The 26898-nt window shown below is 44.2% G+C and overlaps 1 protein-coding gene across 5 annotated transcripts in view; it reads left to right on the top strand.

Moving 5' to 3' along the window:
- KIF6 (kinesin family member 6) overlaps window positions 1-26898 on the top strand; it is a 390985-nt gene that overhangs the window by 278169 nt on the left and 85918 nt on the right. For all 5 annotated transcript variants that reach the window (XM_032253630.1, XM_032253629.1, XM_032253627.1 and 2 more), the window contains exons 14-15: window positions 11995-12103; window positions 23138-23193. In XM_032253630.1, the coding sequence (XP_032109521.1) occupies window positions 11995-12103; window positions 23138-23193 (165 nt within the window). The remainder of the gene's footprint in view (window positions 1-11994; window positions 12104-23137; window positions 23194-26898) is intronic.

Below are 26898 nucleotides of genomic sequence, written 5' to 3'. Positions count from 1 at the left end.
ATTTTTTTGCTACTTAGCTAGAATGCAGTTCTTTAATTCTCTTTTTAAAATGTATGAAAATTGGCCAGGTGTGGTGGCTCACATCTATAATCCCAGTGCTTTGGGAGGCTGCGGTGGGTGGATTACTTGAGGCCAGGAGTTCAAGACCAGCCTGGCAAACATGGCGAAACCCTATCGCTACTAAATATACAAAAATTAACCAGGTGTGGTGGTGCACACCTCTGGTCCCTGCTACTCAAGAGGCTGAGGCACAAGAATCGCTTGACCCTGAGAGGCAAAGTTTGCAGTGAGCCAAGATTGCTCCACTGCACTCCAGTCTGGGCAATAGAGCAAGACTCTGTCTTAAATAAAATAAAAATAAATAAAATTAAATACATGAAAATAAATGAGTCTATGGTGAATCCATTCCTAACTTAGGCATAGATAGAAAATTCAGCTCATTTTTTAGACAACAGGACACATCAACAATGCTTTAATCACTGCCTTTGAAGCACAGGCCGATATAAGGGCTCATCTCATTGGGGTGGAAGCCACTCAACAGGACCCTGTGAACCATGGCCTCTGGAAGCAGTCAAGGACATCTCAGACTCAGGGGATCCTGTGTTCTGTAGAACCTGGAGCATCTTTCTAAGCTGAAGAAAACGGCTTCCTTTCTGTTCAGGGAGCTGTCAGTCAACCTACAAAGAATTCAGACACACGTGTTCTTCCACCCAGATTCCCAGGATTGGTCCAAATACTGAGCCTGGAATTAGACATCCAGGCTCTTTCAGTGCTGCCACATCTATGGGCTAAAATCAATAGAAAAGGCTCACTAGGTCCAGTTTGGCCTGGCAGCAGGAGCCACAGTGTGCTGTCTTATTTAATGGAAACGTTGCTGGCCTCCAGATTCCTAAGCTGGCTCTAAAACACAGAACTACCAGCATGACCAGGCTGCTTTCCAAGCTCAGTGCCTGCGCCTGTCCACAGATTTCAATAAGAGCCCATGTGGGCACTTTGTCCTGGATGAGAACACTTGCAAAATAAAAACTCCAGAGATGCTGGGTTAGGAAAATGAGTGTTTTCTGCAGATGCTCTTGAAGACTACTGTTTAAATGTCTTTTGTTATTGCTGGCAATCAGAAACTACCCCAGAGTAGCTGCCATTGTTTTAGGGGCTCCAGGCCTGTCCACTCCTTTGGCACGCCAGACCTTTCTTCACCTGTTCAAGGGAAAGTCCGGGAGACAGCCACAGCAGGTGGGTGAATCAGATGCAATCACCAAGACAAAAGGAAAACACAACCTGCCTTGAGCACTGCCCCCTTCATTCCACCCAGCCGGTGTGGTCTGCACTGCTGGGCCTGTGTGGGTTGCTCATGGGATGTGTGATTTCTGGCATCAGGAGTCAGGAACCCATTTGATTTATTTAGATGTGGTGCCACCATTGGGTGGGTCTCCTAAGGTTTATGTGGCTTTCCACTTCAGATTTTCCCTTCGCTCTCCTCCCTACAGCCATTGCCAAGCCTACCATGCTTCGGCCTGGTCCAAGCCAGCCCTAAGAACCTACTAATTAAAGTTTCCTTTGACATCTTTCATGTGGCTACTTAAGAAACTCCAGGGCAAGTCCTAATCTGAGGACTTTAGCCCAGGTGATATTATTTGAATTGAACATAGCCCTTTAACCTCAAAGCCTTGGGGCACCAACCCATTCCAGAAATTGTCAATCAAGAGGAGAAGTAAGTTGAGAGAGTGTCCTTGGTCACCCCAAAAGATCTGATCTCTGGTCTTCACATCTGCAGTCACTTTGGCCGTGGCTTTTTTTCTTCCCCTCATCCTCAGATTTCATACCCTGCGGTACCCGCCCAGCAACCCCTCAAATTGTAGCTGGGCTCCACCAGGCCCTTTAAAGTTAGCAGAACCATGACAGATGGCTCTGCTTGCTGCGGTGACCTCCATCACCCTGAGGTGAAGGAACACGAATAGAGGGCTCCTCAGTGATACAGGCATGCTAGAGCATGACGCTGCTCTCCAGGGGAGACCATCTGCACGTCAGTTCCTAAAGCGATGGGACCAGGTGGCACAGGAATGATGACAGTAGCAGTAAATGATGACATTTGCTATTATCAAGTGGCAGTTGTCATTTAATTGGTTAGTAATCTGGAAGCCACCTATTAAAGGAAGGGCTTCTATGCCAGGGATGATTGACTGGCAGAGGCTACTGAAAAGCTGTGCTGAGAACTCTAATGCTGTGATTAGTTTCCCAGGAAAGAATGCTGGGGTTGGTCAGCTATGTCTTCTGGGGGTATGAAGAGGGAAAGTGGCAACATAGGGGCTGCGTATTCAACATCCTTGTCTTTCATGAACCTTCCAGAAAGACCTCCTTCTTAAATCACAAGCATCCTTATCGAGGGCGGAGGGGACTAAAGACACTATCTCCAGTGTCCCATCTAATCTTTCTGGGAGATGGCTCATAACTCTTATAAGATCCACTAGCCCAGCCCCCATGCATGGATTCAGTCCAGTGTCAGTGCATCCTCAGCTCTCCATTGTCAAAACTGCTGGCTGGCTTGTCCTGCACCTGAGTTTCTGGCTGAAGCCACTATTTCCTCTCTATGCCCCTGGAGACATACAGCACCACTCTCAAGAGTGTGAGCCCGCTGACCTTCCCTCTGACCTTCCTATCCCTCTTATCTTTATATTTCATGCTAGAGCTCAATAGATTGTCCCTTCCTCAGCTCTGCCTCGTCTCTCTTCTAAATCCTTCTTTCCTTTTCCTCCCATCAGCCCATTCATTCTACCTTCTCCACATACTCAGGGACCTCAGTTCTCTCGGACTAAAGAACAGAGGGGAGAGAAGACCAACAGGATGATGGACAGTGGGGGGGGGGGGGGATTCCAAGGAGATGGGGGTTTGGAACACGCTGGAATGGAACTCCAGGGATGGAGTGCTCTTCTCATTATTTATGTAAGGATATTTTTGTCTATTTCACCTAAGTCAACACTTACCAAGAAATTTCACTTCAGATAGAAGGTTATTTCAGACACCACACCATACAAAAAACACACTTGATCCCTGCCCATTGCTTCTCATTGTTGTATGCACCTCCAGATTCTAAACATTGTAGGTATTTATCCTATTGTGGCATCACAGCCATTCCCTTAATCTTCAGTTTAAAGAGTTTCCACTATTGAGCCGCAGAGTATAATCATCCTTCCATATGATTCCCACTGTGAATCATCAGCTTCCTTCCTGCCTTACCACTGCATGCCCCCCACCCGGCTCTGAACCTTCTCCTGTTTTTAGTCCCAAAAGTGTGTTCCAAACCCCCGTCTCCTTGGAATCCACCCCCCACTCACTGTTCATCGTCCCCTGCTGGTCTTCTCTTCCCTCTCTTCTTTAGTCAGAGAGAACGGAGGCCCCACATGAGTGAATATCTCCCAAGGAAAATATATTTTTGGCTCTGACTAGGAAATCATTTTTCAGCATGAATAACACAACTCTCTCCATCATTTTACTTTTGTCAATTTTTGAGCAATAGCTTAAGCAGCAGTAGGTTGTTTGGGAGCAGCCAGGAAAATAAGCTCTGGCCCACGTACCCCAGACTAAAGGAAATCAGACAGCAGGCCCAAAGGCAATAGCATAAGCTCTCCACTTCCGATGTTTTTTCTTTCCATTTGGTTTCCATGGGACCCTGTGCTGGAGGTGGGGAGGGCTTCCCAAAGTACCAAATTGTATTCGTTAGCAAAATAAGGAACTGAATTTCAGGTTGACACACACACACACACATACACACACACACACACACACACACACACACACGCAAAGAGAGCATTAAGTGGGTAAGGGACCAGTACACAAGAATTTGGATGCCTAATGTTTTCAGAAACCCAACCCCCAGAGGTTGATTTTGAAAGCCACTTGTTGACTACCATGTCTACCTAAGTGCTCTTTGATCATTATCAAAATTCAGAGAGGTTACACATTTGGGACTTGTAAATATTTTCCATCCAGCTCACAACCCAAATTGCAATGTTGTGTTTTGGAGACGGAGACTCAGAAATTCCTCTCCTTTAGGTTTTAAATGGTTCTGTAACTCAGCAAGCCAGCAGGCTTCTCTTAATCGTTCATATTTTCAGGGGTCCAGTGCTGGGACCTGTGATTAAAATTCACTGAAAGCAAACAACTAAGAAATGAGCTCTAGAAATGAACATGGCAAGTTCCCAAGGTCCTCAGCTCTGATGCGGAGCTGAGTCACAGACTAAACAAAGTTTGGAAGAAAATAAAGTGTATGTCTTTGCAGTACCTCTTAGCGCATTGTCAATAAATTGTGGAATTTTTCTTTGCTAGCACTAAAATAATGATACCTTTAAGAGTACAGTCTTGCGTCACTTAACAACTGAGATACATTTTGAGAAATGCATTATTAGGCTATTTCATAATTTTGTGAACATCATAGTGTATACATAAAGCAACCTAGATCGTATAGACTATTACACACCTAGGCTTGATGGGATAGACTAATGCTCCTCAGCTACAAGCCGGTACAGCATGTTACCATTCTGAATACTGCGGGCAATTGTAACACAATGGTAAGCATTTGTGTGTCTATACATAGAAATGGTATAGTAGTAATGCAGTATAAAACATTTAAAAAACACCTGGATAGGGCAGTTACCATAACTGGAATTTGAAGGACTGAAAGTTCTTCAGTCATTGAGTGGTGAGTCAGTGAGTGGTGAGTGAGTGTGAAGGCCTAGGACATTATGGTACACTACTATGGACTTTATAAACACTATACACTTAGGCTACACTAAATTCATTTTTTATAATATTTCTTCAATAATAAATTAACCTTAGCGTACTGTAAGTTTTTTATCTTATAAACTTAATTTTTTAACTTTTTAACTCTGTAATAACACTTAGCTTAAAACACAAACACGTTATATAGCTATACAAAAATATGTTTTCTTTATATCTTTATTCTAATAGCTTTTCCCCATTAAAAAATCTTTTTTAACCTTTTAGACTTTTTTGTTAAAAACTAAGACACAAACACACACATTATCCTAGGCCTTCAATGTCAGGACCATCAGTGTCACTGTCTTCCACCTCCACACCTTGTCCCACTGGAAGGTCTTTAGGGGCAGTACCACACGTGGACCTGTCATCTTCTATGATAACAATGACTTCTTCTGGAATGCTTCCTGAAGAACCTGCCCAAGACTTTTTTTACAGTTAACTTATTTTTTATAAGTAGAAGAAGTACACTCTAAAATGATGATAAAAAGTATAGTATAGGTCAGGTGCAGTGGCTCACACCTATACTCCCAGCATTTTGGGAGGCCAAGGCCGGTAGATCACCTGAGGTCAGGGGTCTGAGACCAACCTGGCCAACATGGTGAAACCTCATTTCTACCAAAAACACAAAAAATTTCCCAGGCATGTTGGTGGGCATCTGTAATCCCAGCTGAGGCAGGAGAATCTCTTGAACCCAGGAGGCAGAAGTTGCAGTGAGCCGAGGTTGCATCATGGCACTACAACCTGGGCAACAAGAGGGAAACTCTGTTAAAAAAAAAAAAAAAAGTATAGTATAGTATAGTAAATACATAAAACAGTAAAATAGTCATTTATTATTGAGTATTATATACTGTACATAATTGTATATGCTATATTTTTATACAACTGGTATCACAGCCAGCTTATTTATACCAGCATCACCACAACCATGTGAGAAATGTGTTGCACTATGACATTACGACAACTATGACACCATATGGGACCACCGTTGTACATGCAGTTCACCACTGATTGACATGTCTTTATGTGGGGTAGGACTGTAGTTGCATTTTTATAAAATCTTCTTGGAGTTGGAATTCATGTCAAATGGTGGACCAGTAAGTATGGTGACATGTAGTGGGAAGAAGATGGTGTTGAATTTCTAAAATCATACCTTGTAGGAGATGAAACTGCCCAGTAGCATGGTGGCAGAGAGAGAGAACAATGGGTACGTGCCTCCTTTTTCACAGCATCACAATATGCTATACCGGAAGGAAAGACAGTAAGCATTAAAGCATTTTTCATTCATTCATTCATTCAAAAGATATTTTGTGTGTCAAATATACTATAGTGCTCCTGTGTGCCAAGTACTGTCTGGATTCTAGAAATACTGCTGCAAACAAAATTGACAAAAATCCTTGCTTTTATCCAAATTGGAAAAGAGGAAGCCAAACTATCGCTGTTTGCCAATGTTATGATCTTATGCCTAGAAAATCCTAAAGACTTCTCTGAAAGATTCCTAGAGTTGATAAATGAACTCAGTAAAGTCTCAGTTTACAAAATCAATGTACACAAGCCAGTAGTACTGCTTATACCAACAAGGACCAAGCTGAGACTCAAATCAAGAACTCAATCCCTTTTACAATAGCTACAAAAAATATAAAATACCTAGAAATACAGCTAATGAAGTAGGTGAAAAATCTCTACAAAAAGAACTACAAAATACCATAACTGACATAAACAAATTGAAAAACATCTCATGCTCATGAATCAGAAGAATTAATGTTGTGAAAATGACCATACTGCCCAAAATAATCTACAGATTCAGTGTAATTCCTATTAAAATACCAATGTCACTTTTCACAGAATTCGAAGAAAAAAAAACCCTAAATTTATATGGAATCAAAAAAAGAGTCTGAATAGCCAAAGCAATCCTAAGCAGAAAGAACAAATCTGGAGGAATCACATTACCTGATTTCAAATTATACCACAAAGATATAATAACTAAAACAGCATGATACTGGTATAAAAGCAGACACACAGACCAATGGAACAGAATAGAAAACACCGAAATAAAGCAAGTACTTAACAACCAACTGAACTTTGACAAAGCAGACAAAAATATACACTGGGGAAGGACACTCTATTTAATAAATGGTGCTTGGAAAATTGGATAGCCACATGTAATAGAATAAAACTGGATCCGTATCTCTCACCATGTACAAAAATTAACTCAAGCTGGATTAAAGACTTATATCCAAGACTTGAAACCATAAAAATTCTAGAAAAAAAAATAGGAAAACTCTTCTGAACATTGGGCTAGGCAAAGAATTTATGACTAATACCCTAAAAGCAAATGCAACAAAAACAAAAATAAATAAATGGGGCCTAAAAAGCTTCTGCACAGAAAAATAAGTTATCAACAGAGAAAACAGACAACATACAGAATGAAAGAAAATATTTGCAAACTATGCATCTGACAAAGGAGCGATATCCAGAATCTGCAAAGAACTCAAACCAGTCTGCAAGAAAAAAGCAAATCATCCTATTAAAAAGTGGGCAAATGACATGAACAGACAGCTCTCAAAAAAACATGCAAAAATAGCCAACAAACATGCAAAAACACTCCACATCATTAATCATCAGGGAAATGCAAATTAAAACCACAAGGAAATATCATCTTACCCAGCCAGAATGCTCATTAATAAAAAGTCAAAAAACGATAGATGTCGGCACAGATGTGGTAAAAAGGGAATGCTTATACTCTGCTGGTCAGACTGTAAATTAATACAATTTCTACGGAAAACTATACAGAAATTTCTCAAAGAACTAAAAGTAAATCTGCCTCTTCATCCAGCAATCCCACTGCTGAGTATCTCCTCAAAGGAAAACAAGTCATTATGTAAAAAATACACGTGCATGCATATGTTTGTCACAGCACAACAATCGAAAAGATACTAAATCAACTCAAGTATCCATGATAAAGAAAATGTGGTGTATATATATACCATGGATTACTACTCAGCCACAAAGAAGAACAAAATAATATCTTATGCAGCAACTTGGACGGAGCTGGAGGCCATTATCCTAAGTAAAGTAACTCAAGAACAGAAAAACAAATACCACATATTCTCACTTATAAGTGGGAGCTAAGCTATGGGTATGCAAATGTGTACAGAATGGTGTGTAATAGATATTGGAGACTCAGAATAGGGAAGGTTGGGAGGGGGGTGAGGGATGAAAAACTACTTATTGGGTATTGGGTACAATGTACACGATTCAGGTGATGGGTGCATTAAAATCCTAGACGTCACCACTATACAATTCATCCATGTAATCAAAACAACACTTGTACCCCTAAAGCTATTGAAATTAAAAAAACAATTTAAATACCTGCCCTCATGGAGCTTATAAATTCTAGAAATAATAATAAAACATATTAACAGATGAAGTAAACTATGCAAGTGGTAAAAAAAAAATATGTGTTTCTGTTTTTCTGTGATACTGTAAAAATAAACCAACATTTTAGATAGGCACTAATAAGAGTATGATCTCATGGGTAAATCTTCTATTAATATTACCAGGTCATTTTGAGCCCCACCACCTTGCCCTCTCTGTCAGGCCTACTTTCCATGGGAAAACTGAGCTAAGAGCGATCTGACTGCCTCTAACAGCTGGGTAGTTTTCACCCCTTTATAATCACTTATTTATCTACGCCTCAGTTTCCTCATCTGTAAAATGAAATTAACAGAGATCATAGAGAAGTTTGACTGAAATAATGTGTAAGAAAGTACATGATACTATGCTTGGTATAGTGTATGTAAGAAATTCATTTTTTAATCAACTAGAGATCATTTCTATGGGATGGCAGAGCCACCCGTATTAATCAAGTTGGCTTTTTAATTGGCACTCCATCTCTGCCCCCTCCACCTGGGATCTTCTTTCGTGTCTTCTCCACCTGGGAAATGCTGCTCCACCCTTCAGGATCCTTCCAGATGAAGTTCACTTGCTCCCTCCAGCTTTCAGGCTTCTCCCACTCTCCCAGAGAGTTCCTGCCTCCCTCTCTCCCTCCGTCCCTCCCTCCCTGTCCCCCGCGCTGGACACATCCTTCTCTACAGCAAGCAGCAACCTCCACTGTAAATATTTGTTCACTTTTCTTTCTCCCTTACTGGACTTTGAATTCTTTAAACACAAGGATGGAAGCTTTGATGTTCAACTTTACATCTCTGTCACATGCCTAGCACAATGACTAATATAAATAAATACTTCTTGAGAGAATAACTAAATAGATAATTGTCTCATTAGCAAGGTGAGCTTTTAATCACTCTTTTTGCTCCTTTGCTCTTTCTCTTTCAAATGCATACAGTGCATGCTGAGAGGCAGGAACTTGCCATAGGAGAAAGAGCCTGTTTCTACATCCTCAAAGGGAAAAGGAAGTGATTTCTTCAATAAATAAAAAGCTATTTATTAACTTTGCAGCTGATCCCAAATTGCGGTGCTAAATAGTATATTAGTGCAATCCAAAGGAGCTGCATGTGGGCTCCAAACATGCAGAATGGGGATGGACAAGGGTAAGGCCAGGCTGGGACCTCAGCTCACACACTGGAGCTGTCTGTGAGTCTTTCCCACGACCCTCCCTCTGTGGACCTCAGCCTTGCTCCAAGTGGTGGCCATGAAGTCTCTGCAGGCATCCCAGCCTTGCCTCACCTCTTTGCCTTCTGGCTATGCTTCAGCCACCTCACCTTGGCCTCCTTGAGTGGACACTTAGGAAACCAGCTGATAAGACTATAGCCATCATTATAATGTCCTTCACCGGTGGTCCCCGCAATCAAAGAACTCCAACTCCAGAATACCTTGTCGGTGATAGAAGGAAAACCAATGTTATCTTCCTGATGATAAGCCCTTGGCACTGCAGGACCCCTAAGTGCCTTTTAAGTCAACAAGAGTATTAAATCCTTCCAGTGTAACTTTCCCATAATGTGTACTTTATTCCATTTTAAGTCTCTGAAAGTTGGCAATGCATGTAAAGTATGTTATGCTGCTGGCCCCAGATTTCTCAGTAGGACCTTCAAGACTCTGTACACAATGATCCCAAACTGCCTGCACTTGTCCCCTCTGTGCTCCCCACGTCCTTTCTGCTCCCCACGCCCAGGCCCCAGTGCACCTCAGGGAAGGCGTGATTCATGTTGTTTTGTGTTTTCACGTTGTCATTTACTTTTGTGTTGTTGGTTGTTGGGAGTATAGTTATTCCCGGTGGGCTGCTCAGTGCATTGTACGTTCTCCCAGGAGCGACTGCTGTCACATTGCCATGGGCTCTGGCATGGCTCTATCCACCCAGCTGTCAGTTCACACTGTCAACTCTGCAAAGAAAGCAGAGCCTGGGAGGGAAGGGCCTGTGAACTCTTCTTCCCTGCAGCTTTTTGAGCAACCTTTCACTCCCCACCCCCACAACTTTTTCATCCCCCACTCCCCAACACCTTCTCTGTTGGTAGAAGCCTGCTCATCAGCTCCCCTGTGGGAGACAATTTAGGGATCCTCCAGACAGGCTCCAGTGTGGTCTCTATGGAGCTTTCCTCTTCCCTAACTCCAGTCCAAAGTCTCATGTCCTCTACTGTCTGTTATAATTTTATTATGTAGCAAAAGGCATGCACTGTTAGAACTGGGTGCAGAACCGGACAGGGGAGAAGTGTGGAATGAATTCGCTGGCTCTTGGGGGGCTCTGCTGGTGAAATGTGCCCCTCAATGTCTCTCATGCATCAGGGATCATCTTTCCACGTCTCACACAAGCGGATTCCCAGGCCTACCCAATTCTAGAGCGTGCAAGGCAGATGTGGAGACAAAGCTGAGTCGTGCCCATTTGCTTCTGATCGGAAAAGGGTGGGGTGTCTTTGTGTGCCTCACCATTTAGACATTCTTCACGGTGCTATTTTTATCAACAGTAATCGTTAAATTGGTGTCAGCTGGGCTAGTCCGGTTACTCACCCTTAGGATGGGTGATGGGACTCAGAGAGTTTTTTCCAGGCAAGAGATGTGGTAAGTGGCCCGTTTGAAAGCCTCTGTAGAACCCTCAGCCTCAGTGAGCCTCACTAGCCCTGGACTGTGTTCCCACAGTAATAAGAGCAAGGCTTAGCACCACCTAGCTTCATTCTCAACCTGATTCGTTTAACAGATGTATTTTGAGCACCTTCTAAATGCCAGATGTTGAACAAGACACTAGGATTCACCAAAAGGAAAAAGAACTATTACCTTTACCGCCTGAGACACTTACATTTCACCAGAAAGGATTGTCACGTGAAGTAGCAGTGTCCACTGGGCTGTGTGAGTTACAGGTGTATTGATAAGGAACACGGTGGAAAGCGTGTTCTGCCTGGGCTTTGACGAAAGCTCCACGGAGGTAGAGCTACTGGATGAAAACATGGGAAAAGGCCTCCCAGGCAAAGGAACCAAGGGCAGAAGCATGAAAAAAAAAAAAAAATGGCTCTGTAGATGCATCCAAAATCCAGCTGCAAATTCAGCTCTCACTGAGGGGTTCCAGGCACACATCTGCACGGACCCTCACTGCAGGAGGTGGTGAGGAGGAGAGCCTGTTCCTGGCTGGACTGACCCTGGGTTTCAGAAGTTGAACCAGTAGCAGGGCCCAGCAGGGAAGGTTGGCCTTTACTGGCAAAGGCGATACAGGATATTGAAGTTAGATATGACCTAGGGACCCCTGCTATGGTCAGCTCATGGGTCTTGTGATTGAGAACCTAACTCCTGAAGAAGAGCCGAGACCCCTCACTAACCACAGGAAACAAGAATGAATTGTTAAACAGAGACTAAAAGCAGAATTTTCTAGATGCCATCTTTCAGTTTAGATTATAATTCTTTTAACTAAATGCCTGGAAATTTAACAGAATAACAAAATAGGGCATAACAGGAAGAAATGCGGCACTGAACGATGGCAATCCAGGGCTTGGCGCTCTGGTTTTGATTTCCTCTGAGCAGATGTTCCAAACCCCACCCCCAACAAGTCACATGGCTGTGCAGGCACAGTCCTGGCAGGGTGCAGCGGGTGGCGCTGGAAGGGCCTCCTCGGCTGGTTGGTGGCCAGCTGGAAGAGCCTGGGGCCACCTGTCTGGTCAGAGCCTCTCTGCTGTGGGCTTCTTGGAGCCAGGGCTGGTTTTGTGGTCTGACTAAAGTGACAATGAAATTAATAGGATCCTGATGCTGTAACTGAGGCCATTTCCCTGTGTCTCCAAACAGGAATGAGAGAGGAAATGTCATTAGGACGCCAGGAGGCCTTTGAAATCTTCAAGAGGGACCACGCTGACAGCGTTACCATCGATGACAACAAGCAGATTCTGAAACAGAGGTAAGGCTGTCTCAGAGAGCAACTGGCCCTCCGAGGCTCAGCCAGGCCAGCCTGGAGGAGATCTGCTACTCCATCCTTCCTAATCTGCCCAGCCTAACTTTTATAAGAAAAGCATAATGTTTATTCAGTTTCACATTTAATTATGTCCAGCCTGGCACAGTTCTCCTTCATGTGTGAGCCTCATCATCGCAGTACTATTCAGGTAAGCAACTTTAGGGCAGGGTCTGCTACTGACAGTATCGACGTGATCTACAGTTCTCACATCATACATTCATTCTCATCAGCCTGTACTCCATCCGTGTCTTACTGTTCCAAAGGAGGGGGAAAAAATCTATGGGCCAAATTATATTCTTAGAACTGCAGGCACTCCAGCTGTTCTGGAGAGCAGTCCTGTACTTCTTAGTCAAAGAAAATATGTGTATATCTTGTACCCCAGAGGCCTTTGGTGCCTTCTCCAGGCCAAAATCAGAGCAGGCAGGATTATCTGCTGACATTTTGTCAGACAGGGCTGTGTTCTGGACCCCTTCAGAAGAAACTTACTTAGAGGTATATCATTTATTTTAGCTAGTCTGTGAGGTATACACATATCCTTAATCTTTACCAAACAGAAACTCTGTCAGATGTAGCGGTCTAGAGCTCGGAAGAAAGAGTGAACTCTCATATGTCACATGGGACTCTGGATCCTAGCACATAGTAAGTTTTCAAGAATTATTTGTTGAATTAAAATGAGATCCAGGTTTCAGAGTCATATGACCACTCAGGATGCCTAAGAAGTAGATGAGCTCTCAGGAGGACATGTAGCAGTGGAAAGGCAGAAAGAGGAGGGCCATAAGGGAAAGGACGAAAGGAAAGGGAAAGGGAGAGGAGGCCATGATGGAGACTGAGAAGAAGTAGAAAGAAGATGGGGAGAACCAGGAGAAAATAATGTCCTGAGAGCCAAGTCAAGAGGAGAGCCAGCTCCAAGAAGCAGCAGACTGTCAGTAGTGTCAGATGCAACAGAGAAATAAGGAGGAGGGAGCCGGGAAGTGCACAGAGGTTTGGCAACTAGAAGGCCATCGGCTGGACTGTGGGGCATGGAGGACTGAGTGAGAAGAAATGTCACTGCATTCAAAAAATTGGCGATGGATGAAAAATATAATTTTTTTTTCTGAGACGGAGTCTCACTCTGTGGCCAGGCTGGAGTGCAGTCATATGATCTTGGCTCACTGCTACCTCCACCTCCCATGTTGAAGTGATTCTCCTGCCTCAGCTTCCTAAGTAGATGGGACTACAGGTGCACACCACCACACCTGGCTAACTTTTTGTATTTTTAGTAGAGATGAGGTTTCACCGTGTTATTCAGGATGGTCTCCTGACCTCGTGATCCATCTGCGTCGGCCTCCCAAAATACTGGGATTATAGGTGTGAGCCACCGCATCTGGCTGAAAAACATTTTTAAAAAGAACAAAGAGAGGTAGCTTAAGTAGAAGGGAAGTTGGTTTCAGGATGGGAAAGAATTGGCTAAGATTACAGGCCGCAGAATAAGCCAACAGTAAAGAGAGAGGTAGAGAAACAATGGGAAAAGCCGATGCAGCAAGGGCCCTGGAAGACAGGAAGGTAGGAAATAAAAGCTAGGGAGGTTAGCCCCGGAAGGGAGCGAGAATGAAAAAACAAATCGAGATGGGGCCGACACTGGCACATTGAGAAGAGGAGGGAGAAAATTAAAGATGTTGTCAGTTTTCTCTGTGAAAAAGAAGTTGAGGTAGAATAAGAGACTGGAGGGTCGTGTTGAAGGTTTAATACAGCAGCCACAGGGGATGGGAAAGAAGGTCAACCGGGAAGAAGGAAAAAGAAAGGCAAAAAGAAAAGCAAACAGCAATGAGAGTCGAGGGCCCCGCCTAGACTGTCATCATGGCGTTTACGCTTTAGCAGGGTGCAGATCTCAGCTCATTCAGGAATCCAGGGAAGGGAATGGAAGTATTTGGCTCTGTATATAGAGAGCAGCCCAGCCCTTCCTAGTCAAAAGAACTACATGCTTCCCGCTGTGACCCAGCAATTTCTCTTCTAGGTATATTTCCCTAGAAGTTCTCATGCAGGTTTGTAAGGTGACATACATGAGGCGGCTGTGAGCAGCCTTGGCTGTTCATGGCCAAGGGGAGTTGGAAATGAGCAGACACATAGAATAATGGGGCTGCTTCATGAAGCAGGATGCAGCAGGTGGGAGTAATGGATTAGGTGTGTGTGTACCAATTAACATAGATCTTAAAAGCACAGCACTGAGTAGCAACACGTCGTTCAGATGAATTACAAATTGATCCACAGAAAGCAAAGAAAAGCATGCAAACAAAGAGATATACTTTATCAAAAAGGGATACTTTATGAGTCCCCGATATACTTTAGCATACTTTGCCCACAAGAATGGGAACAGGGCATGGGGACAGAAAGGGACGAATGAGGAAATGAATAAAACAAGGGGATGGGGAAGAAAATAAAGTGAATCCAGTGAAGCTAAGGACTGTCTCCCTAGAAAGGTGGGCATATGCACATCTGCACAGATTTTAGCCTGTGAATCCAAGGGTTTCTCAAGCATTCTAATCCTTACCCATGTTGTAAGCCATGAATTTTTAATATGGCCAGTTGGATGTGTTGGGGCAGGATACCTCAACTGTCTGAAGATAAGCATGTCAAGCTAGCCGCCTCATGCAAAAGACTTCCAAAGACCCTTCAGCCACATCTATATGGGAGGCTTCTTTGCTTATACCAGGGACTCATAACTCCAGCTTCATATTAAGACAACTCACGGAGCTTTTAAAAGCCACCAAAGCCTGGCCCTGACTCCCCAGATATTCTGATTAAATTAGGTGCAACCTGAGCATCTCTTTTTAAAAAGCAGATTCTAGTAGCAACTAGATTTGAAAACCACTGGCTTAGACAGTGTCCAGAAACCGTGAGATCCAGAATCTCTAAGATAAGATCTCCAAAACCCTACAGGTTAAAAAGAAATTGCCAAGTGATTCTATGCACGCTCAAGTCAAAGAACCACTGACTTAGGGAGAACATAGCACTTCATCTTTCTTATTCTGAAGTTGACCTTGTTTCTGGTTCTGGTTTGTAACCTGAGTTTAGGTCTATTTTCAACAGGGAAAACGGAGTTGGGTTGGGGATGAGTGGGATGAGGATGCTGTGGCCTTCCAAAGCTTCTAATATAGAGCTCACTTAACTCTGTACAGTAGAGTTCTGACAACCCGTGTGACAAATGTGCTTTTGGGTTTAAACATACCTAAGTTATGCATGATGGACTGGCAGTACCGATGATCCCATCTTCCTTGTGGCCATATTGCAAGGGAACTAATAAAACTCACACAAGCTTTCTTCTGAAAAGAGGTTTTCCCAGCAGTAAATCAGTCCTTCTAAATCAAATGAAAAGTCGGAATACCAGCCCATATTTTGTTTAAATTTCAACATCTGTTTAATGTTATTGTAATACTAATCATTAGAGGATTATTTGGTATAGGGGATGTAACCCAGAACCTACCCCTTTCTTAGGGTTGGAGCTCTTATTTGTATTGATGGAGAGTATTGAATTATTAGATATTATATGTTCATAACTGCTTAAGGAAGGGGAATAAGAAAAATGTTCTTGTATGTAAACAAATAACTTCATAAGCAGGGTTTCAAAAACAGACATCAAAGGAAGGCCTCACAGATGCCCATAGGGGTCACTTCCATGCCACCCCTACTTTAGGAAATGCCCTTCCAGTAACCCGGACCCCTTCCACACATGTGCTTCCATTCCTTCTAGTAACAGGAAGGACTCGTGTGGCCCAACTGTGGGAAGACCAGCAGTTCTGGGAAGACAGACACAGGCTGGAGGGAGTTGACTCAGGGTGAAATTCAGGTATGGCTTCCTGCCTCGGCTCTAAGCCTCAGCTTTCTAATAGCTGTCAGCAACCAGGACCCACCATCTGGACTCCCATTTTACCCCAGATTTCTCATGTCAGGCTAATTCTATGGTCTAACCATGCTGGCTTGGGGACATTATGTTGGCAAAGTGCCACTAAATAGGGGCTGGAACTAACTGCCCCCACGCAAAAGCCTTGAATGAATTCAGCCCCCCTACCCCATCGCAAGTAGGTTCTGAGCACAAATGTAGGGATTATTGGTGACCCACGATCTCTTCTGACTCTCTCAGTCCCCTCAGGGTATAAGAATTGTTTTAGAGTTGCAGGAGGGAACAATGGGTGGTTTCCCTATCTTCTTCATTCCATGTTATTTTTTTTTTTTAAAGAGACAGAATCTCACTCTGTTGCCCAGGCTGGAATGCACTGGTGTGATTATGGCTTACTGCAGCCTCAGTCTCCTGGATTCAAGTAATCCTCCCACCTCAGCCTCCTGAGTAGCTGGGACTACAGATGCATGCCACTACGCCTGACTAATATTTTTTACTTTTTGTAGTGATGAGGTCTTTCTGTGTTGCCAAAGGTGGTCTCAAACTCCTGGGCTCAAGTGATCCTCCCCGCTTCCCTGGGCCTCCCAAAGTGCTGGGATTACAGGTATAAGCCAGCGTACTCAGCCCCGTGTTACTTAATAGAAAGATTTTTCTTCCCTTTTTTACTGCACCCTTTGCTGCTCTCACAGAGAATCTCTAGCATCTCTAAGCTCTGGTCCCCAGTCTGAGGAAGTCATGCTGCCTGACTATGACAAGAGAAATAAGATGTTGGCACGTTAATAGGATGTTTGCCCTTTGGTGAACTAGAGCATGTGAGCCAATTCTTAAGCCGGATTTTTCAGCAGAGGACAGTTGCAATTCACAATCCCTACATTTTCCAGGCATGACTCATCCCTATAGTATATAATAATATGAAGAGAGGCTGGAAACCCCATGCTTGGCAAATACCAGTGCCCAGGCACTGTAAGCTAACTTTCTTTTGTGACAGATTTTTCATACAAACTGAATCCCTCAGTCTCAGAGTCCCATTAAATAACACAAGAAGAAATAAATGGGAAGATTAACAGCTACTAGAAATGAAGGTGTTGAGAATGTGATCTAAACAAAGCAAAGCCCCCCTTCACTCAGTTGGGTCTTTCTGACACAGAATGGAGCAGCCATCTAAAATCAAAAGGAAAACAGGACCGAGGGTGGAGAGAAACCCTGTGGCACCATCAGGAGGTAACTCCCATGGCAAGGAGGAGTTTCCTGGCTCCCATTAGACTTCCATTTTAACCTTTATGATTTTTCATTTCTTTTTTTTTTTTTTGTATTTACATATTTTCTGCTGAACTAGAATTATAAACTCTGAGAGCAGAGATTAGATTAGAATCTTCTCAACCCCTCCACAATTTTAAAAGCAGTGCTGGCCACACACACACAAAAAAAGGGTACTCAAAAAACACCTAATTGTTTGTGAATGACAATTTGGAATTGACTTTGAGACATCTTGACAGCCAAGAAAATGGCTGGAGAAGACTTATGGCTTCCGAGAAGCAGGAGGATGCAGCAGGCTTCTGGAGGGTCAGGGGAGGAGCTGGTTGACCCGAGGCAAGAGAGGGAAGCCATGGAGGGAGACATGGAACAGAAAAGGAATACTGGCATTTTTTAAAAAGCCTAAGTGAAACAAAGGGTAAAGCTTCATCGCAACAAAGTGGGGGCAGCTAGGATACGAGGTACAAGTTTACAGATGAAAAAAATGGCAAAATATAGGCCTAGTCTTCAGTCCTCCTCTCTGATGGGGAAAATATTGGATGTTTACTCTATGAAAAGTCAACATATTAACTTAGCTGTTCCAGACAAGAAAAGTGGGAAAGATGTTATAGAGGCCCTTTGCCCTCAAACACATATTTGTCCCCCTTCCCCCATCCTCAGGAAGCAACCTCAGCTGGCATGACAGGACATCTGGGTGCAGAGGCTCTTGGGGACTGAGTGGCTGTGACCACCAGCTCCTCTCTTTGGCCCATAGATAAAAGCAGTCATTGCCCACAATCTCTAGTGAATGGCGTGTGGAGTAGAGCCAGCTGCTTCCCCAGTGATGAGTATCTCCACCTGACACACACCACAGCAGGATGGGATTCTTTCTGGAACTGGTCTTGGAAGTTAACATCAGATTTTCCCTCAATTCCCCCATCCTTTCATTCCCATTGAAGATGAGAAACTCGGCAACCGTCGTGAGTGCCTTTGACCATATTGACTTGCAGAGATCCCTTCTAATCCTTTGGCTTGCTGAAACAAACTATTGTCTGTGGTTACTGCTTCCAACACACTCCCAGCTCACAGTCCATCACATTCCCTACAGGGAGTTCCTACTCTTCCAGGCTATGATTGTAATTCACACACAAAAAATGCATTTCCACACATGCCCTTTCCACATCAACCCAGCCCTGACAGGCATCTCATTCTAATCCTAGAAATGAAGAGCCTGAGACCCAGCTGCTAAGAGGTGAGGTAGGCATGTGATTTTACTTCTGACTTCCAGTCCAGTGCTCTTCACTTGCACACGTTGCCTTTGCGTACACACTTGCTCACATGCTTATCTTCTTTTATTCTACAAATATTTATGGAATGCCTACTAGCTGCAAGCCCCTGTTCTAAGCCCCAGAGATAAGAATGAATTAAGCAGATGTGGTTGCTGTCCTCATGGAGCTCCCAATATTGAAAGGGAAACAAACAAGTCAACAGGAAATTCACATAAAGTATGCTGTCTGCCTAGAAGTGGCAGAAGTGCAGGGTGCTGGGGAGCACCTGGGGGTGTCGTGCGTTGTAGACTTGCACAGTCCTGGAGAGCTATCCAGAGGAGGAGACATCGCTGTGTTTCCACAGCAATGTTTCCATCGATGAGGGGTCAGGCATAAATTAGCCAGAGGAAGAGACAGGCTGCAGGTAAAGGGAACATCCCTAAGATGAGAGACAGTGTGACACTTGATGAAGCTGAAAGAGATTCAGGCCAGCCTGGAAAGGTTGTGGGGGATGGAAGAGAGGAAGCTGGAGAAGGCAGCAGGAGCTAGAGCATGAAGAGTCTGCTTCACCACCTTAGGGAATTTGAACTTTCTCCCGAGGTCACTGGGGAGCACTTGAAGAGTTTTGAGCAGGGGAGTAACAGGATCAGGTTTGCATTAAGAAGAATCACTCAGGCTAAAATGTGGGGACTAGCCTGCAGACAGGCAGTGCTAATGCAGGGGAAGGAGCAAGCAGTGGCCGCAATAATCTGGGAGAGAGATGGCAGCGTTCTGCTCTCAGGCAGTTGGAGCTAAGTGGAATGCTCTAACAGATACTGAGGATGGAGAATGGCTGAGACTCCAGGATTGAGGGAAGGCGCTAATGGACAGAGGGGCAAAGGTTGGTGTGCAGGTTACTGACATGGGCCATCCGTAAGTGATGGTGCCATGCACTGAGACAGAACCAACAGGAGGAACAGGGGAGCCGTTCAGGGCAGGTGATTAGTTCTTTTTAGTTACCTTCAAGGTATCAAACAGGCCATTGGATACCTGAGTCAGGAACCAAGCCAGGGCTGAAGTGGAGATTTGAGAGATGTCAGTTGAGATAGCCAAGGAGACACTGGCATATAGGGACTATCATATGAAACAATGATATGAAGCAGGGATGCAACAATAGGGAATACCTATAGGGAGCAGGGAGAGTGAGGAGTGGGCCTAGAACAAAATCCTGAGAATTACTGACATTCAAGGAATAGGCAGCAGAACACATCAGCAAAGGGGACTGCGAAGGAGATGCCAGAGAGAGAGGGGAAAAAGCAGGAGAGCCGGAGCCCTTGGAAGCCAATAACAGAGCACTTCGTCGGGGTCTGCAAGTACCTACCTGGCACACTGTGGCAGCCGTAGATGAGGAGGGCTGAGTGTTATGGGAAGCCGGGCTAGTAGAACACCAGGAGCATCGCATTCCAAGCCCAGCCCCTGCCCCTGCACAGGATTGTGTGTGCAGGTAAACACGGCAGCTGCCTACATCCACACTACCTTACACTCCCCAAAGCCAGCCACACAACTAATGATGCCCTAATAGGAAATGCTTTGGCACCAGTAGAAAGAAACCCTCAGGCGCTCATCAGTGGTCCTGGCTGAGTTACAAAGCCTTCTCCCTGCCCCTCCTCAAGGTCCAGCCTCATCGGCATAGGCCACATCTCCTCAGCAGTGAACAGCACCTTAGGATATTGTACAGAGGTGCAACGTGCCCTTAGCCAAAAGTTGGCTCCCTGAGCCATCTCATGGATGAGGCTGTGCCTTTTAGAAAATCAGGAGGCAGGAAACTCCCTCTGGTGAAGTCTAGGTGAGCAGAACTCAGATGAGGCGCAGTAGGAAGGGGAGCAAGTGAGGAGGGAGGGAGACTTGGGCTGGCTGGAGAGGCGTGGAGATGCAGGTGGGCCAGGAAGAACGTGGCAGCACTGAAGGGGTCTCCCCGCTTTCTTGCATCTTTGCTAACTGAGCCCTTAGCCTTCTCATCTCTCCCATCATCCTTGACACTTGCTCTTTTCCTCTCCACACTCAGGGTTGGGCCTTTCAGAGTTTGTCTTGACAACCAGAGATCAGGAACACATGTGGGTGGGGTGGCCTGGAGTGGTGACAACTTCCAGAGTGACGGGAAAATGGTCTCATGAAGACTGCATGGCCCTCAGACCACACCTCTCCAGTGGGAAAGCCCTTTTTAGCTCAGGACTGGGCTGCAGCAGAGAGACGGGAACAGCTCGTGGCTTTCCCCACAGTTTCTGCCAGCTCTGGAGCAGGGCGGCTCTTTGGAGAGAGTTGACCACAGCACTCAGCAGCTCCCTCTGCCAGGCTCCCCAGACATATCTGGGCTCTGCCAAGGCTGGGGGACTCTATCCCAGGCCTGTCGGGGCTTCCTTAGGCAGCGCTACAGTGGAAAGTCCCTCCTCTGCTCATGCTATATCTTCCCTTTCTGTCTGTATTCTGGTTTCCTCTAGCGTTAATGTGAATTTCAGCAGTTTTGCACTCTTGCTGTTGTACTTTCCTTATTCCAAAGAGTCTAAAGCTTCCAGAACTCTATGGAACAGGAAATAAGAGGAGTCATTCATTGAGCAGTGTGTGACTGTCAGATCCTATCAACCCTAGGTAATAGGGACGGACAGAGCAGTGATGAAATGGTCACGGGCCCTCCCTTGACAGAATGGAGAGTTGAAGATGGTCCTCATCTTCTGAAGGGCCTGCAGCAAACCTCGCCTTGTGCCTGCCCAGCAGCAGAGGCCATGTGAGCCCACAGAGTGCAGCACAGTGACCTGTGCATCATGTCAATGTCTGAATTGCATCAGGTGGAACTGTATTTCTCCCTAGAAGGCAGCAGGCCATCGCTGAGGAGAGGACATACAGAATCTACAATGAGCCTGAACAGCTTTAGTAAGGGAGCCAGAGGCAGAGTCCCAAGAAGCTGACATTGACAGAAAGTTTAGTCCCCTTCCCTGGAAACGTCCTGTCTGCAGTCCCAGGCCAAGCAGACAGATTTGGAAAATAGCGATGACATAATTAACACTTCTTTTCCATCGAACACAGAGCAGTCGTGGCACTCTGGCCTTTGCTTATGTTGTTCCCCTGCCTGGAATGCCCACCTCTGCTCACTTCCTCTAACACAATCCTAGGCAACGAAAGTGTTCAAAGATGAAACAGTAGGATATCTGGGATTTGCTGGGATATGAGAGAGTGTGAAGCGAGAAGATGAGAGGGGAGGAGGGAGATAGTTGAAATAAAATTGACAATTAATAAAATGTGATGCTGGGTATGTTAGCATTCATTCTACTATTCTATTTCGTGTATATTTGGAAATTTTCGTAATAAAACATTTTCTAAAAATTTCCATGGATCCATAAAACCCAGGTCTCTCCCACCTTGTATGTGATGCTCTCCGGATGGCTCCCCACTCACTCATAAACAGGCCACTCCCCGGTCACATGCTGATGGCATGACCAGCACTACCCTAGGCACAGTCATTTAATTCAGCTCTATTAGGTGCTTGCTTTCATAGGCTTTCAATGGTCTCTTTAACTTCATGGCAGAAAGGAGAGGGGGAAACAACTAACATTTCATGAGGGCCCACTACGTTAGGGACTGAACGAAGTGTTTCTCACATAGGCCATGTCCCATCGGCTTCTCTAGCACAAAGTTGGCTCATCGTGGGTGTCTCATAAACATAGGAATCACTCACTAAACATTAGCACAACAATCTAGTGCACTAATATGCAGCCATGAAAGGTAGACGTCTCATGATACAGGGAAGGGCTTATCTTATAATGCTAAGTGAAAAAAACATCAGGGCACAAAATGATATCTGTAGTATGATCCCAACCCTATAAAAACTGGCTCTATGAAAGACTGGGAGGGTGTGTGAATCAAATGTGCTTATTTCTGGGTAGAGAAATACTTGGGAATTCTTTTTCTTGTTTTTATATTTTCAAAATCAGGTTTAATAATCATATATAACAGGAATCAGCAAAATTCTTCTACAAAGGGCCAGGTAGAAAATGTTTCCAGCACTATAGGCCATGCAGTCTTGTCATATCTACTTGACTCTGTCTTGTAGCGTGAAAGCAGCCACAGACAATGCATCAGTGAATAAGGGTGGCTGTGTTCCTGGACAGCTTTATTGACAGAAACAGGCAGCAGGCTGGATTTGTCTCATAACTAGCCATAGTTTTACCACCTCTGATATATTACTTTATAATCAGGAAAAAGTTACTTAAGTATATATTCTTTGGCTATAAGATCTTGGTATCATAATCAATAGATCACAGTACAGAAACCTTACAGTCAGGCTTTATTCTGGTATCCTTATATCATAAAACAATCTAAATTAAAAGTCCTAAATGAGAGACTACGAGAATGCAAATTCTGTGCTGGATAGAGTAAAAATTAACAATACCTATAACTTATACCAATTTCATCTCTGTTTTTAAGCCTAATATATTTTACTTATTTATAGCTTTTCTTTTGTCTTTTAATGAAGTTTCATCATATTTTAGTGAGCTCTCAGAAATCTATTATTTTTAAAACATCATGTAGGATGAACAGAAAAACTACGATTTTCATTTTTTTTCCCTCCAGGTTTTCTGAAGCCAAGGCCCTGGGAGAAAGTATAAATGAAGCAAGAAGTAAAATTGGTAAGCAGATTATATTCTGTGAGCCTCTTTCAGAAACCATTTTCCTGGTGGAAATCAGGTCATGATGTGCCTCCAAATGGCCACGAAGCCCCGTTTCAAGAGAGCCCTGCCAAGGAAGCCACTTTGAGGGCCTTCCCTAGGAAGTGTGTGATCCCTCCCACCACCCATCAGGAAAAGTACTTTCTTCTTTCTAGCACTTGAACTTTTCATCCTCAGGCAGGCCTGAGCTCCAGCATCCCAATGAGAGAATCTTGCTTTTCCCTCGTATGTTTCAGCAGTAGCTCAGCTAGTCATAACTGCACGGATACAGTGAGATGTCATTTCATATTTCAAGTATGGTGAAACGCTCTTACACCTCCGAAAGCTTATACTTAGCATTTTTGGCAAAGGTTGATATTTTAGCATCATTCAGTAAGCTGGTGGGAGGATAAGAAGCAAATACAAGCCATTGTGCTTTCCTAGGATGGAGGATGCCATGGAGGGCTCCCCACTTAGGTGAACACCTCTGCAAAGGTGAGATTAAGGCAAGAGGCAACTCAGTAAAATGTGCCTTGAATCCTTTTTTTGTTCGTTTGTTTTGAGACAGAGTCTCGCTGTGTTGCCCAGGCTGGAGTCCAGTGGTACAATCTCAGCTCACTGCAACCTCCACCTCCTGGTTTCAAGCAATTCTCCTGCCTCAGCCGCCCAGGGCAGCTTCGCAGAGGGGATCCCTGTGCCTTACCTCCGTGCTGGAGAAGGCAGCAGTTACTGGTTCACAGCTGGCCCACTAGGTCTCTCCCACTATCTCCTTTTCTCCCCCTACATGTGACGACAGGACAGAACCCACTGTGAGCATCCTCTTTAATTTTTCTAACAGAATATAAAAATCACGATAGGCTCAGGTTGTCTCGGTCAGGAGTCAGGAGCCCCACAGTCCCCTCTGTGGCCTGAGACAGAAAGGGGCTGAGGCAGCCAGACCCAGAGCCATGCCCAGCAGCCACACTCGGAATCCTTGTGTCCCAGGGGTTCTTGACCTAAGGTTTGGATCTTGATAGGAGAGAAATGCCCCTATATTCTTACTAACCTCTAACTGAACTTAGCACCACTTCAATGATGAACCCAGTGGAAGTCACAGAGGCTTTCATGTCACATCACAGAGGGGCAGACTTTGTAATATTATCTTTGTGCTCATCAGTTCATAAAAATTACAATGGTTATTAGACTCTCCACTAGGTCTTTTTATTTAATACATTTATATAAAAGTACATAGATAATTCTGTATCACAAAAGGTTTTACAATTTTGATAACTATTTCAATATAATTGGTTTCTCTGAAAAGCCTATGTATTTTACTTTATGCACCAGATTATTATCGTGAGAGGGTCAGGTCATCAGACTGCCAGAAGATCCCTGGCACAAAGAAAAAAAAGATTTCAAACCCCTTTCTTGACCTGAATTCCAGAACACCCTAAAACTGCATGAGAAAAACTGGGGATTAGGAGTGTTTGTATTTTTCTGAAGATAATATCCATCTATAGCTTATCTGATTCTCAGAGGGCCCAGTTACCCAGACCCATAAGGAAACTGATTCTAGGCTCATCTCCTTCAGGTGGGAAGGCAGACACTCTGCTGAGGGGCAGCCCAGTCCTAAACAGCAGGCAGTGATGGTCTACCTTTGAAGGGGAGGCGGAGGGGAAAGGGGAAGCAGACTTCAGTGGAACGGGGGCCAATTCGTCAGCATCCTCTGACCTCAAGGACCCAGTGGTATGTTTTTATCCTTGGAGGGATAAGAGAAAAGATCTTTTATAAACTGCTTCTCCGTAAGAAATAATATAAAGTTTTGCTCTTAAAAAAATCTTACTCTGTAAATCAAAATAAAACTGTTCCAACATTAATGAAATATACTAATGATGGAAGGCACCAGTTAACTATACTAATATACATAGTTTTTCAATCTGAGTACAATGGAAATAACTACAAATTCCCCATAATTTTGGTGCAATAACGTATGTCGGTGGAGCAAGTTTGCCACATTCTGAAGATTAGGCAGTTTGGGGGCTGCCTTAAAAGCTGTTCAGGTGTGTCCTGCCCAAGAGCCAAGGGCTGACCAAGTGAGGGCTGTAATTGATCTGCCCAGGGAGGACGACTGCTGTTAATTCATGCTCAAGGGGTCCAGATATGCTAGGAGAAGACCTGGGCAAGTAAACTTTTGTGTTTTTTTTCCAGAAAATAACAAGTAGAGTTCACACCAATATTGAGATTCAAGCTTCCCTTGCTACCAAGAACACAGTTAATTCAGTGATGCCTATAAAGCTAATGTTAGTCTTCACTTTATGCAAATAACAAAGTGAGACCCATCTCCTGGCCACCTACCTTTCAACTGTGCTCTGATCCAAGGGGGCCCAGGTGAATGGGTCATTGAGACTCAACCCCATTACTGAAATAAGCCCCTCATGGTGCTTGGCCATGGGGAGTAACCTGCCATCATGACATCTCAGACACCAGGTTAGGACAAAGGAGGTATAAGGTAGAACTTGTACACACATTTAAAATTTCCAAGGCAACCTTGAAGGACACTAGTTTCAGGAAATTTAGGATGTTACTGAGTGCATTTTTTCTTAGGGAGAAATGGAATCAAATGCAATTTGCAGTCCTGAAAGAGTCCTTTAGTGAATCTAGGAAGGAGGAGGCAGGAGCATGGCATGAATGTGCCCTGTCTGCATGGGATGGTGACTCAGCTCTGCTCCCAAACTGGGCCACATCCTGCCTCTGGACCCCGAGGCAAGATTGGGATGCCAAGAGGCACACATGCAATTGGCCTGCAGAGAAGAAGCAAAAGCTGTATTTGTGAACTGCAAACCAGTCAGCCCACGTGTTTAAAGTTCAGGTTGTCACTATCTCGAGTAGTTTTTTCTTTCTCTGACATTGTGATCCACAGCTGCCTCTTGAGTTGCCTTCTTTCTCGAAACTCCCTAAAGTCCATCAATTTAGTAGTGACTGTATAATACCTAATTATTCTGTGGTATCATCAGTCAGTCAGAACTTCCATATGATTTCCCTTTCTTAAAAGTAGCCAACCCAACTAGGGAGATAAACCCTTGCCACAAACTCCTTTTTGTCTTTTTCTAGATACCATTTACATCAATCCTGGTGTTGAAATAAGTTGAAATAAGAAGTTGTAAGGAGTTACCAATTTAAAATCTCCCTGAAAATAATAGAGTCCTTGTTTCTGTCTGAGAGCCATCTTTATTGTATTTACCTGTCCATATACAAGATCATTAGGCTGCTTTTCTTCACATGGGCTGGGGTTTTGCACACATTCATAGACACCCTGCTTCCATCCATGTCTCTAAAAATGCCACTGAGCCCAAACTGGGAAAAGAAGCAGACTGCTTTAGAGGTGGTGGCATAAGCCAGGCATGCTTTCACTTACTAGAGTCCTGGCATTCATTTTTTTTACATCACTGTTCTACCACTGGCAGCATTGTCTTTGGCAACAAAGGACAATGAATGACCGTTCACTGGCTTAAGGCCCACTCCAGGCTCGTCCAGAAACAGCTGCCTTGGAGGCAGGTGAAGGAGCTTGACTGACACCTCTCGGGACCTCGTCATCCCTCCACAGACCCCTCCAGGCCTAAATGAAAACTCACATCACAGGAGGCTGCACAGCGGGTTTTCAATTCAAAAATCACAGGGAGTGTAATAGAAGCTGTTAGTGAGAGGCAA

The sequence above is a fragment of the Sapajus apella genome, unplaced genomic scaffold (assembly GCF_009761245.1).
Source record: "Sapajus apella isolate SASKATOON/1434 unplaced genomic scaffold, GSC_monkey_1.0 scaffold83, whole genome shotgun sequence".
NCBI classification, from domain to species: Eukaryota; Metazoa; Chordata; class Mammalia; order Primates; family Cebidae; genus Sapajus; species Sapajus apella.
This window is presented reverse-complemented; position numbering and strand designations above follow the sequence as displayed.